Source organism: Euwallacea similis, chromosome 12 (genome assembly GCF_039881205.1).
Source record: "Euwallacea similis isolate ESF13 chromosome 12, ESF131.1, whole genome shotgun sequence".
Classification (NCBI taxonomy): domain Eukaryota; kingdom Metazoa; phylum Arthropoda; class Insecta; order Coleoptera; family Curculionidae; genus Euwallacea; species Euwallacea similis.
Window position 1 is genome coordinate 2632602 of NC_089620.1, and position 14153 is coordinate 2646754.

Consider the following 14153-nt stretch of genomic DNA (forward strand, 5'->3'; position numbering starts at 1 on the left):
CTAGTAGTGGTCTGTGTAACGAAATGGTGCAAAAACTGTTGTAATTGATAGCGAACAATGACCATTTTTTTAACTTTAGGATTGTTATGACGGTTTGATTATACGTTATATTACAGTTCCCCTATGGTCATTTTTTCTCTGTTGTGTTAGCTCTATTCATATATACATATAATTTAAATAGAAATAATAGAATGGATCAACAGCGGGGTGACAGAGCCGCTTTGAAGCAGGATAAATGGTGGAGCAGGGAGTGACTAGCCCCAGATGTGGCAGAAATACTGGTATTCCTGGTTAAGTCGAGATTTCCCCTACATCTACCCTTACCCCGACCAATCCATCGATGTGGAAAATTCATATTTAAGAACTCGCTTACATGTGCAGAGTGTGAGCCAGAGATTCACCTTACACAAACTACAAGCATCGTTTTAAGGCATATGAACATTTTCCAAAACTAAAGGTAAGTCGTTTTTCAAGAACTACCATTCAGTATTGCCGAAAGCTCAACTGGTCTCAATATCTCAGACCACATATTAATTGAAAATTCATTCGCTAGTATATCCTGTATATTATTAAATATCCGGATCATCTCCTCAATAGGGTTCAAAAAAGCGAATGATTCTTTCTTAATTTTGTTTTCTTTTTTCGTATTCGAATTTACATACTCTGTTCTCCAACTCATACCCAATCGAGAGATTCCTTGAATTGGGGGGATTCGAGGCTATTGTTGAGAATGGTCAAGTCGTAAATAAAACATATACACTAAAATTTATTATTTAATTAAAATCTATCTTGCACGGTTTCCGCAAAGTCCCCATAAGTTCTAGATTGCTATAAAAACTTGTATCACAATTTTGGTTTCCAATCCAAACATATCGGATTACTATCCACAAAAGCGTCGATTGTCAGCACTTCTAATTAATAATTTAATTAATTTATCTAATACCCAGTGTAAATTTAACCGCCCTTGTGCATCGCATTCATAGCCCAATCTGGAAATTGGTCGAAGTCCCATATAACATTGCCCAAGAAAGGAAACACGAGGAACAAGGTGCACAGTGATATTACCACCACTCCTAAGCCTGCTTTAGTCATTTCTTTGGAAGACATATTGCAAGGGGCGGCTGCTATCGCCATTGGCGGGGTTGATACTGGTAGACAGTACGAGAACGAGCAAGCAAGGGTGGCAGGCATCATCAAGTACATTGGATGAATCTTTGCCACCTAAAAAATAAAATAAATATGTACAAAATTATGTATTGCATTGTATGGACTTTTACCAATGACATTTGAGCTAATACTGGCAAAACCACATTAGCCACAGCAACGTTGCTGGAGAACTGGGTAAGGAGAGTGGCAATAAGGCACGATATTACCATAACCCAGAAACGAGGCAACGTAGCAAATCCATGCAGATGGTCTGCGATTAACTCGCTCATTCCGCTCTCTTTCGAAGCTTCCGCCAAGGCAAATCCGCCTCCAAGTAGAAAAATTAGGCCCCATGGTAGTTTTTGGTGAACCACCTGAAAGTTTTATATAGGGTGTGTCCGAGGTAAAGATGTCCAGCATGAGGATCTCGTAAAGGGTAACAGACTTGGTTGGACGGGATCTTTTTCCGTAACTTGGAAAAAAAACTTTAATTTTTCGAAATAACTGAAAAGTCAAGAACAATTTTATAAGTCTGTTCACATCGTGAATCTACTCTTTTGAATTCAGCACTTTTCTTTCACCATGTCCAATTCTATGTCTATTATTGTTTACCCCTATGCTGAACATCCTTATTTTGGGTGCACTGTATCTATATTTTTTAACAAATAACACAACAATGAAATTTAAACAAACCTTCCACGTAAGAAGCGCATGCGATGGAGCCTTAGGTCGTTTGTTCTCGTCTTTGCTGAATATATAGATGAACTCGGGATTTGAAGGTATTACGAACAGCAAAAGGACTACTATCAGGGCTGCTGTTGCGTCTTTGACCTAAAATTTTCGTTGTCATTATTCCCACATTCTCATCTTACTAGAACTGATGCACAGGCTGTTCATTTTAAAAAATCCACCCGAAATGTCTTTTGATTGGGAAGAAAATTTAAAATGATAAAAAATGTCTATTTAAATATTTAGGTAGAAGTTTAATTTGACATTAGAGAGAAGTATATAAGTCATCCCCTCACCCCTCACTACTCTCACTTTAATATTTTAAATGGTACCCCCATCGAGTGTTACCTCATTGCAAGCGGAATTCAATTTGCTATGTAACTGCATCAAGAAAACTGAAATCGGTTAATTGAGTCGGGAATTGGAGAGAACAATGCGTAGTATTGCAAATATCCTAGATAAAAATCCCTAGATGTCTAAATAGGCTTTGTTTTATTGTTTTAAATTTTCCTACCAATCAAGATATATTTCGGATAGATCGTTTTGAAGTGAACGTCCGGTATGTACCTTATGTTGGGTGATCATTTCAGCCCAGCCGGCAATAAACTGGGGCTTTCTGAAAAACCATAATACTACAGAAAGAAGGAACAAACAACCAACAGCCTTTTCGTGAAAAGACATCCGTCCCATTTCAGTTAATTTCCGGCCGATTAGCTTCCCGGCAACTTTTTCGCTTTGCATGCCCACTCTAAAAATGAATTATTATAAAATGTCGAGTTAAGTATAGATTTTCAAAAAGAATATGATTATTTTAATATTACTTGATTCTCTTTGCATCAGCGGAATTCGGCCTGAAAAGTCCCATATACCAAAATTGCAACCAGATCACGGTTAAGTACATCATTATTAACATCATTGGTACGTTGAGGAACAACCACTTTGCGAATTCTACGCCTGGACTGTCACCAAAAGTCCCTTCGAAGATACCTGAAAATCAATACGAAACTTCTTTTACTGCGCAAGTGAAGTAGGTATTTGAAATTTTTTTAACATTTATATTAAATTTTGAAAATATTTAAAGTTATTAGATTAGCGCATTCTCGCAAGTGCGCTTCTTTTAGGGTCATTGAGGCACACTCATATGGAAAAAAATTTCTTCCCAATGCCACACGGGGCAATGAAAAATGTCATGCAAAATTGTCAATTTTCATTCTCCTGTATTTGGTAGCTACCGTTATTTCAAACCTACAGTTTTAATGTTATTTAGTGGCTTTGATTTATATGTATGTGGGATTCTTAGGTCGAATAGGTCTAACCCTTGGGCACATATATAGACTTTTCCATGTTTACGATAAAGTCGAGGCACAATCGGAAGTCGTTGAGTTGTAAATAGTGATAGTGCTCTAATGCTGTTAATTAGGTTAGGTCTTAATTTAAGATGAAAGAATTGTAAAGGGGCTGATGTTGCCCTCATAGGACGCCTATGTATGTCGCAACCTGGTTAGAGGTATTTTCGTCAAGTAAGAGGGTTTCGCAATCATTATCTTCATGAAATTCTGCTATTTTATGATTAACGTCTAGCCACCCTTTGTCGGTACTTGTGGTAAAGGATAGCCGCCCTTTGTCGGCGTGGATGAGACGCGCGGCCGCGCTTTGTCGGCATCTCTGGAAATGTACCGACAAAGCGTTATCAGTACCATGGTAACGACTCAGGTGGTGTCATAAGTCAGTAATTGCTTTCTAGCCAGGGTACGATACTGTTTTAATTACCCTTAATTTAGTATTTAAGAGCGCCACGAATCTAGAGGGTCCTCTTTCTTTTCGAGTGGCTCACCAGAACTGTTATCCGCAAGCAGAATCCGTTAATATCAATAAACCGTATTATTCAAAAACCCTAGACAACTATCTAAAAACCTACATGTATATCGGGACATATTTGGCAGATTTTCGGTTTTTTAGGCATTTAAAAAAATTACAAGGTGTTTTCAAAAAGCTGTAATTTTTTCATCTTATTGCCCTATGTCTAGAAAATACCTCACTCTATTTAAACAAAAATAATGCGCCTAAAGTGAGAGCAATAATAATCACTTTGAAGTTTGACCTAATTAAAATCAGAAGAGGAAAAAATATTTAGGTTTTTTCTGTGGATAAGCAGGCTCAAGTTGCACTTACAGCACGAAAATAATAATCAAGACAATCAAACGGAGAAAACCACATTACCTACCTTTAAATGTTAAATTAGTACCACTTCCTATGATGCAGCCATTACCCCCAATGCAAGCAGCGAATGCTGTTGACATAAAGTAACACATAGTTTCTCTTGTCGGCCTCTTTTGCTGCTCTTCGTCTTCAACGTTGGTTTCCCTGAAATATCAAAAGAATCTTTAATTACATTCGGCTTTTCATAATAAATAATAAAAAAATAATTCATAATAATAAAGAAACATACCTAAGTTTCTCACCAGGTTTCTCATCTAGAAAGGGAGTCTCAAACATCTGCCCTATGCCTTGCTCCTCCAGTTCAGTTAATGTGGCCTCTATTATTGGAATCATCATGGCTGTAGCTGCTGTATTAGATATCCACATCGATACTAACATAGTTACTGTTACTAAACCCAAATTGAGTTTTCTTGGGCTGCATCCTACCTATAACATCAAAAAATAATGATAAAAGAATCAGGAAGTGCTCGATTGTAATACCCCAATTTGGTTGAGTTTGAAATTACAGTTCCATTAATATAAAATTATTTTTCTTTTTCATCTTTTCATAAAAATTAATTGCTAGTTCATGTTTATCAAGTTTGCCAGCACATGGGCCTCTAGGCCAAGATGTGTGCTGGCAATGGTCTTTATTTGAAGTTTTCTATGGATTATGCCCTCTTGATAAGCGACCAAGATTTTGATTTATTGACTCTAAGAGCCAAATTGGCCTTTTAAAAATGATTAAAATAGAGGCTGACTCATGGTGAAATTCTTAATTTCTATGGAAACTAGTTTGTGTCCAGGTTTGGAGCATATTAATAATTTGGCTCTTGGGGCCAATTCATATAGGGACATCCTAATAACTTTACCAAGAAAATAATTTCCATGAATTTATTTAATTAAGGAATTGGCGAATGACTTTCAAAAAAACTTTATAAAAAATATCTAATTTGAAGGATTTGGCAATTAAAAAGAAGATTTATTTTCCTTGAAAAACAATTTTTTGTTTAGAATTTTTAGCGTTTTCGCAGAAGTAGGTACAATCAATATCAAGTCAGTAATAAAATGCAAAGTTTCGAGAAAAAAAAATCTGTAAATTTCTGAAAATCATTGGCTTCCAGGAAGTCGGGGGACAATGTTCCTTTAACTTTCTCTGTCAACGTAATTAAGTGGCCTGGACTGCGGTAATGAATATCTAGTGGACACCTAATCAGGTGTAGATTTAGTGGACTGTTTCATTGCAGGGAATCCACGAACAAACTATTTAAACTCTTCTTAGATAATTCCGATAAAGGAATAAGGAAGTTTTATTGTTTTTTAAAGTGGAGGAATTTCAAAGCCAGTAGGCCGCAAACCGCTCTACTAATTATCAACCTTCAAAAATTGAGTAACTATTTAATCTCTTTTTTAGGCGAAAATTTTTTTTGCTAAAAGCAAGATCTAAATATTGATTTTTTTCTGAGATACTTCACATTCATTATACCTATTCTCCATAAACCCTAAAAAGTTCAAACAGAAAAGACTTATATTGGTACTGAAAGTTAAATTATTGAAGTTCTGCCAAGATTAGATAGCAGGGACGTAAAGTTTTGGTCAAATTGAAAATGGAAAATTACCATTGGTTTGTTCACTTCCATAAAAACTACCAACCTGGTAAATTTATCAGCACTTCAATAATTTACTCTAATGTAATTTGGCTTTAAGTAACTTATGCTTAAGGATGTATTAATACTCCCGGGATATCTAATGCTGAGGCTGAAGCAAAAGTTGCATCCATGCTCAACTCAACTTCTTAAAGAATCATTAAGCACCAGACCTGAAACAGTCGCCAGTCATACTTACCATCTTAATAACATGCAGAGCCACTCTCCTATGTAAATTGCAATGTTCTACGGCTAGGGCAATAATTAACCCTCCCACGAACATCATGTTGGTTTCCTTCAGATAGCATAAAGAAACCCGGTCCGAATCTAATACTCCCATTAGAGGGAACAATACCATTGGTATCATAGACGTCACTGGCAAAGGTAAAGCTTCAAACACCCTACAAAAAGAAAAGTTAAAACACCTAAGTGATTTTTACCTTCAAACTTACCAATAACCAGCCATAAGGAGGACTACGTAAAGACATCGCAAAGCCGCTACGTTGTTGAGGATAAATATTGGAAGAAGGACTATTGGATATAAAATGATGAACAGGGTTTTCCAGTATATCCGCATAGCATTTAGTATCAGTTGACCCCCACTTGCCATGTTGGATGATAGATTTGTTAAAGGATTCACTGGAAAGAAAAACTGAATTATTCGCTAAAAACCTCAACTGAAATTAATCTAGTTATAAGTTGGGTGAGTTTACAACTTCTATAATGGGAATTGTATACAGTTGGCGATAAGATTAATGTACAAAAGTTCATGAAGCGTTAAGAAAATAGGGAAATAGTGGAAGTAGTATTTGTGTTATATGAAAATTTGCGTATAGAAAAATATGCCGCACAAAAAATCAATGGGAAAAAATCACCATTAAAAAAAGGTTTTCCAGTAGTTCTACCCTTATTAGGTCGGTAACATATCTATATCTATCATATCATAGTTCTATATGGGTACCTGCTCTTCACCATTATATTTTAAAACGTAACAGCTGGAAAGTTTTTCCGACATTATTTCTAAGTCGGAACTTAATTTGATGTCCAACAGTGTCCAACCAGTAAATTAGTAGGAAACAAGATTATTGTGCATTATAATTAAAAAGAAAGTGAACGCTAAACTTGACCATTTTCGTAGCCTGAAGTTTTTCATTAAATCTTAATCAATTGACAACGGAATTCATGAAATTCGTAGGATTGCCATGGTAACAAGTCGATTGACAGTGGTTAATGACGGCTTAATAGGACGGGTGAATGCGACTCGGTGAACCAATCAATCACAAATTAAATGAAGGTTAGTGCCTATAGCGATAACAATTAATTTAATGTATATTATTTTTAAATTATTATATCTTATATTATTAATAAATATTATCGCTCTCTTATGACTCAACAAAATCTTTATTGGGGACTGTCATAACCTTGCAGACTTAATAAAAACATTTTTAAATGAGAAACTGGGCAGCAACATAATGAGAAGTGAAAAATGATTGCCACTTCATTACTTAGTAATTTTCATGAAAAATATCGCCGGTTATACCTTCTTTTCTTATGCGCATACCTGTTTTGGCGATGATCACCATCATACAGGGTGTTTCTAAAAGGTATTTACGATATTCTTCCGCAGGTTGCTGGGATCAGAATAATACGATATAGCTATTTTTTCCTTAACCCATGGGCTGATAATAACAGAAAGTGGCAAAGTGAGAATTAAAATATATATTTTTAACCATAGTAAAAATTTTATGGAATTAAGTTGCCGTGGGTTTTTCGGAATGAAGAACTGATAAAGATTCTCAGCTAAATCGTAGAGGGTGCGACATACACATAGTTCACAAACCATGCTTAATTTCTCTGTAGGTTTTTATCTGTAGCGACAACTCACCGCCCACCTAAGGTATTCAACCAAACTACCTTAAGTTCGCAATGGGATGAGTTGTTCAATCATGTACCCAGGTAGGTACCTACCCAGCTAAAGATAAATCAAACTACTAAAAAAGTCTCGATATCGTCAAAAATAGTTACAGTTCTGGCATTTTCTAGCCGACTCTTAATCTCAAATAAATGCCCTAATTAAGCTTTAACCCGTAATGGCCACACCATCACCGCACGTCCCGGACTACCTCAGTAAAATACCCAGATAGTTCTATGATCGAGATAGCCGAGAGTACCTCCTTAAGATCGTTAACATACCGCAGGAAGAGAAACCGGGCCAAGAATCGAATTTTGTGGGGGCTTCTCCGGGTTCGACTCAGACCTGTGCCCTCCCGTAGGCTCCGACACTGACTTGCCTCCTAACTACACATACCGAGGGAATCTCCCATCCATGTATGACTGCAGGAGTGTTCCACACATCCTGCTCAGACTGTTGCTCAAGTATTGCTTATGATCTATCATATCAAGTGCTTTTGTCAAAATTGTACCCATATTTGCAATTGATACAATTTGCACAAATTTTATTTAATGTTGCACTCTCTTGGAAAGTTTCTTTATAATTTTTTTCCATCGCAACCATTCGTCGCGTAGGCACAATAGGATTTAAACCAGTCTAAACTTGTTCTCTTCTGTTGTCTAAACTCTGTATTTCATTTACAATTCTGTTAATAAAACTGCGGATTTCGTGACTCCGATACCGAGTATCATAATGAAACCGTATAGTTCGATTAGCCCTTTCCAACAAATATAAACACAAATTCGTGTAAAAAATATTAAAAAAAAGCAGTTTTAGTCATTTTTTTGAAAAACGGCATTCGATTGCTCTTATCACAAATGGAACTCCAGGAAACGAGGGACAGCTACGTTGATTTTTATTTTTAACGTTTTTTCAGTAACTGTTAATATGCGATGAGCTACTTAAACCATATTGCCAGGGCCGGCGTTAGCAAGTCTGGCACCCTGGGCGAAACTTTTAATCCCCGCCCCCCTACCGCCAAGAAAAACCGCCAACCAGAAAAGTGCCCCCTGGGCCCCCCCATAAGGCCGATACTGCATATTGTACGAGCCCCTATGTGAGAGCAAGTGAGAGTAAGTAAATGTTGCGCATTATAGGTCCAATCTCGCAATGAGGATCTCGTAATCAGGTCTGTCGGATGCCTTTGATGAGTCTATAATTGGTAAAGCGCCACCCTCCATCAGTTACAAGACATTCAAAGTGAATTGAAATATTGAAGGTAATTAAATTTTCCTGGTTCGTGCGACACTCAATTAGAGAGATTTCGCCAAATTAGTTAAATTTCGCATTTTTTTCATTGTTCCTGGTAAGTCTTTGAGATCTGGTAGCTTTGAAATGCTTATACAGAACGTTCGCTGTTTTAACTCATTTAAATCTTGTTTTGATCAATTTGATCAATTTATGGATTTTTCGAATTGATCGTATTGTTTCACGGCAAAATAATTGTTTTCAAATTTCTTACCAACACACGACTCACATACAAACTTTCCCACGAAGTTTCGCAATAATCGCCCCCACGACCTTTATTCGGACAATTAATTTATATGCCAAAGATAACTAGGAAATGGCATAAACAATGATCGAGCATTGTTGGTTATTACCATCCAATTAGTAATAGTGTTAATAAATTCAACAATTTTTGATAACCTCACACGTTACATTTTTTGAGGCCATGTTTAAGTGATGGCACATGAAAACAACATTTTAATGGGATATCATCTTGACGAATTAGGTATAACTTTAATTCGACCTTTTTGCAATTAAAAAAGGATCTCCAATTTGTTTTACAAACTTTTAAAATGTCTACCTACTTAATATATCAATTAGTTAGGTAAGATCATTTGACGAAAATTAAAAGCAGCTCGAGGAGAACCCCTTTTTCATTTAATCAGAAATTGTGTACGATGGACTGATGTAGGAACTTCAAACTTTGGCATGTTCACCAATATATTTAAATGTTTAAAATACAGTGTGGCCCAAATTAGATCTACATGTATGAGAACTGTATTAGATAGGAAAAGGGTTAAATGGGAAAAATTGAAGGGAATTTAGTAGCAGTTCAACGCTGTTGTGATAAAGATTTTAAGTTTTTGACTTAATTTCTAAAAATCGAAAAACCCTAGGGTTTCGAAAAAGTACTATAACTCCTCGAATTCAACACATTTTTCAAATCTATTAGCGCAATTTTTTGCGAAATATTCTCATGTGAAAAAACAAAAAAAAAACATGTTGACGTTCGTATCTCAGAATCGAAATTTGGTTACTAAAATTAAATGTGCAGGGGTTCGCTTAAAATTGCCCTAAAAAACTTTTTAGAGGCTTAAAAAATATTTTAGATTCAGAATATTGCTGTACTTTTTGGAAAACGCTCAGAGTCTTTTGAAAACAACTCAAAAGCGAAAAATTAAAAATCGTTTTGAAAACGGCATTGAACCGGTCATTAAACGGCCATTTTTCCTATTAACACCTCCCCTCCTCCTAAAGGACCGATTTTCTAGCTCTTCTAATTTTCAAAATACTCCTACATGTGGGCCCAATTTGAGTCACACTGTATTTCTTGGTTGTTACCGGTGATGGATAATTTTTTCGATCACAATACTTACTTTCCTCCCCTTTACTTGAGTTACGCTGCTTCAACAAATGAAGATAATGTTTCGTTCACTAACGATATCGCCGGACAGCAGCTGTCCAGTGAAAATGCTTTTCGAGCAAATCGAACTCTATCACTATTTTAGGGAAAAAGACGCGCATGGTAAATCGGCACAAACTAAGAAATCGCTTTAAAGAAATTTCCTTTTATAGTGAGCTTTTACGTCTTCTTGTGAAGTTTACAAACTGCCTAATGTTGATAAGCAATTTGTTGATTGATGGGGCTGTCGCATACGGAACATGATTGCTCTGCGAAAGGTTGAATCAACAAACATGTTTCTTGACCCAGCATATGCCCTCAAATTAATAACTCCGAAAGTTTTAGATCAATGCCACGATTTAAGCCAAATTTCTTTTGGACTTTCTTCTTGGAAACGAACTTGAGTGATATCGATTTAATTCGGTTAAACTGGTTTGTATAATATTAGGAAATGATAAGTGGTCTTAATGATAAAAAACAGGATATATCTCGATATAATCGTGGGCATAGCAGGGGTCAAGAGTGTTAATGTGCCCGTCAGATTCTCCGCAAATAATAGAACTTCCTTGTAAATTTTCAAATACATTGTTTGGTTATACCCTTTGATCCTGAAGAACAGTCCTGTTATATCAAAAACAAAATATTTTTCACTATCCGGACTTTGCTACTAGAACTAGTCATAGTTGTTGACCGTCGGATTTAAATAGCCCCCCCCTCCCCAGTTTAAGATGTCTCATAAACAATCCTGATTTTCATAAATTATTTATAAGTGCATTAGCATTTATTTAAATATTTAAAAAGGCATGACTTATGCTAAAGCTTAGAGATGTTTTAGGGCGCACTAAGTCCATTATGGCAACTTTTGTCGTTTACGCGCATATGGTTTTTCACAGAGGACTAGAGGACATCTTAAATAAAGGGTGATTCAAAGAATGCCTACTCAAAGAAAGTCGAATTTAAAGCCGACCTACAATGCGACATGAATTTAATAAATAAAAATCGTTTAAAAGCATTCTTGACCAGGATTTTTGAGATGCCCGTTACTCTTTAGTAAATCTACATTTCCCATACCTATTTGTATTATTTCGGAATTGTTTTGACAAAACCAATATCAATCAAAACATCAATCAAATTCGTAATCTAATACGTCTTAACGATATTTTTACGTACCATGTTTGATATGATATTAACGGTCTACGTAACAGCAATAACAAACGTAAGTAAACCTTAACATATTGATAGAACGTATTTAAAAGACTCAGAATTACAATAAGTAATGTTTCTCTTATAGTTTTTACCGCTATTACGCTATGTGCGAGAGGTTATCTGACCCATTCATTAGTACATAATTACATGTAATAAAGATTAGTCATAATATAAACATTTGCTTTATAAAAAGAAAAGGGTTGCGTAAGTCTGTAGACGCAACTACGGATGAATTTAAGGTGAACGGGTCACCCCTAGTGTAAGTAAGATACATGCGACACTACTAGATTTTCGAGTATACGTTATTCAAACTTATTAAAAATCTCGGCTCGCCATGGAACGCAGATGTTTTTCTATTTAAATCATGGACAATGACAGTGTCTAAATATGACAAATGATTGAGGTTAGAAATTTAACAGATACGTAATAAAATTTGACATTTCCTAGTTGAACCTCTAAACGCATTCATTGGTTAAAACGGGCCACTGTCGTCACTGTCACTGCTCATTAATTATGAGGGGGTGAGGAGGTTACATCTGTATTCCGTGGCGAGCCCTGGTTTTTAATAAGTTGGAAAAACGAATTTTTTATTTTTTAAATTTTTTATGACGCACAGGGCGACCGAAGAAAATTACTGGTGCTCAAGACCAACTTATACAGTTTCTGCTTAAGAGAGTCCCTGTCGACATGTAGGCATTTGGCCGATAGCCTATCAAACGCTACAGGAGTACAGGTTTCCAATGAAACAATTGGTAGGAGACTTAAAGCAGTAAACATAGTCTCAAGAAGCCTTTAAAAAAGTTACCCTTGCCCAAAAAAATAAATTTGCAACACTAGAGTGGGCAAGAGAGCACATCAATTGAGATGAAGAGCAGCGTTCTGTATTTTTCACGGCCGAGTCCAGATTTGGCCGTTACTCAGATAGTTGGCGTGTCCGTGTTTGGACCAACCCTGAAGTAAGCAGAGACTTAAGAACTGTATAAGAAGTGCATCCCCTTAAGGGAGTCGCAATAATGGTCTGGGGCGGAATTTGCTATGGTGAGAAAACTGAGTTGTACGCATGTAAAAGAAACATTAAATGCACAAAGCTATGAAGAGGATACCGTCAACAACATTCTGCCAAATTTTCAAGCTGCTGTAGGAGAAAATTTCCGATTTTTGGACGACGATGTCCGACCGCATCGTGTAGCATCGTTATAGATGCGATTGAAAATGTAGGTATTGAACATTTATCATTTCCGTCAAGATCGCCTGACCTTAACCCCATTAAATCTGTGTGGGACATGTTGCAAAGAAGTGATGAAGAACATCGACCACATTGCCACAGCTTCAAAAACTTCCACAGTTATGGGAAAATTTACCACAAGACAAGATAAACCATCTCATCGAAAGATGCCAGGACGATGTGAAGCAGTTATACACGTTAGGGAAGGCCATACGATAATTTTCGAGATGTAGTTTTTATGTTATTTTTAATTTTTCGAAAATTCTTAGTTATTTTTTAATAAATTAAAAAATAGGAGGTTATATGTTATAAGTTAGGAGTAATTTATAACATGTATTTTTTCTTTATGCTATAGCGATAACTGCGGTGATAAATATCACTTAATCGGAAAGGCAGTATCAAGTGCTGTAATTATAATGCTACTTGGGGTGTTTGCTAATGTATCTGCGATAAGATTCAATACTTATCTACCTTGAAATCTTAGTGCACCTTAGCAGATCTTGCAGTTGTCCTATCTACAATTCCATCTCTTCAATAAAATCACTAGATGGATGTGTCCTTCTTCCTTAAATATAATTCTTCAGTTGCCCATCATGTTTGTGTAGCGCTGCTTAAATGACGATAGATGAACTGTAAACAAATGTATAACATTAAAATAGGTTGTGAATATGTTTTATCATAAGCTGGAGACTGATCAATTATTTCCCTCACTTTGTTGGGAGAGCCGGGGAAAGTCGATAAGCAAAACAGTTGGGAAGATTGTATTCCAATATCTGTTTTGACTACTTACACAGGGTGTTGCTGAACAAATGATAAAAATTTTAATGGGTGAATCCTGAGCCGAAACCACTTTATTTCATGGACTTATGCATTTACCTCAGATAATAATTCTATACGAAAACAAGCAAACTTTCAATAGAATTAAACGGAAGCATTAATGTCATAATTGCTTCTTCACTTTCATTATTATAGACTTGTAACTTGACCTGTAAAAAGAACGTAACGGATAAGGGTCGGAAGCGCTGAAGATTACCAAGTTCATTCGAAATATGTGGCATTATCATTAGACACACTAAAATTTTTCGGAAAACAACTCTTCTAAATGATAAATTAAATGAAGATTTAAATATAACCTGCGGCTCTAAATCCCCGCCCCCTCCCTTTATTTTAAAACAAATTATAATTTTTTTTAAATTTAAAAGCAGCATTAAATAGGGCAAAAGAATATTATCTTTTGACATTTGTTTATTTTTTTAAATGTTGTTTACTTCACAGGTAGCAGAAAATGGTCGATTTTTTAAAATTGAAAGATAGGTCAAGTGGCTCTTCAAATTAAAGGGCTTTTAAAATTACACTAAATGGTGTATTGTAATTCAAAATCTATCGATCCGTTTTTGAGAAAAACAAATATAAATTTGATAG

The 14153-nt window shown here is 35.8% G+C and overlaps 1 protein-coding gene across 1 annotated transcript; it reads right to left on the minus strand.

Annotated features, from left to right (window-relative positions):
• Positions 1 to 760: 760 nt before the first annotated feature.
• Positions 761 to 13361, minus strand: LOC136412698 (protein I'm not dead yet-like). The gene is made up of 10 exons (XM_066395865.1): positions 13203 to 13361; positions 6173 to 6359; positions 5920 to 6121; positions 4325 to 4521; positions 4100 to 4239; positions 2697 to 2862; positions 2443 to 2623; positions 1840 to 1977; positions 1278 to 1520; positions 761 to 1221 (listed from the first exon to the last, which is right to left on the minus strand). Exons 2-10 carry the CDS (start codon positions 6328 to 6330, stop codon positions 955 to 957), a joined length of 1692 nt encoding a protein of 563 aa, XP_066251962.1. The 5' UTR covers positions 6331 to 6359; positions 13203 to 13361; the 3' UTR covers positions 761 to 954.
• Positions 13362 to 14153: the final 792 nt, after the last annotated feature.

What these genes read in the sequence shown, in the direction of transcription:
- LOC136412698 (XM_066395865.1), bottom strand. Translation starts at nt 6,330, where the DNA reads ATGGCAAGTGGGGGTCAACTGATACTAAATGCTATGCGGATATACTGG. An exon ending in AAATGATCACCCAACATAAG is followed by an intron (nt 1,978 to 2,442) that starts GTACATACCGGA and finishes CGAAAATTTTAG; the next exon opens with GTCAAAGACGCAACAGCAGC. An exon ending in TATTAGCTCAAATGTCATTG is followed by an intron (nt 1,222 to 1,277) that starts GTAAAAGTCCAT and finishes TTTATTTTTTAG; the next exon opens with GTGGCAAAGATTCATCCAAT.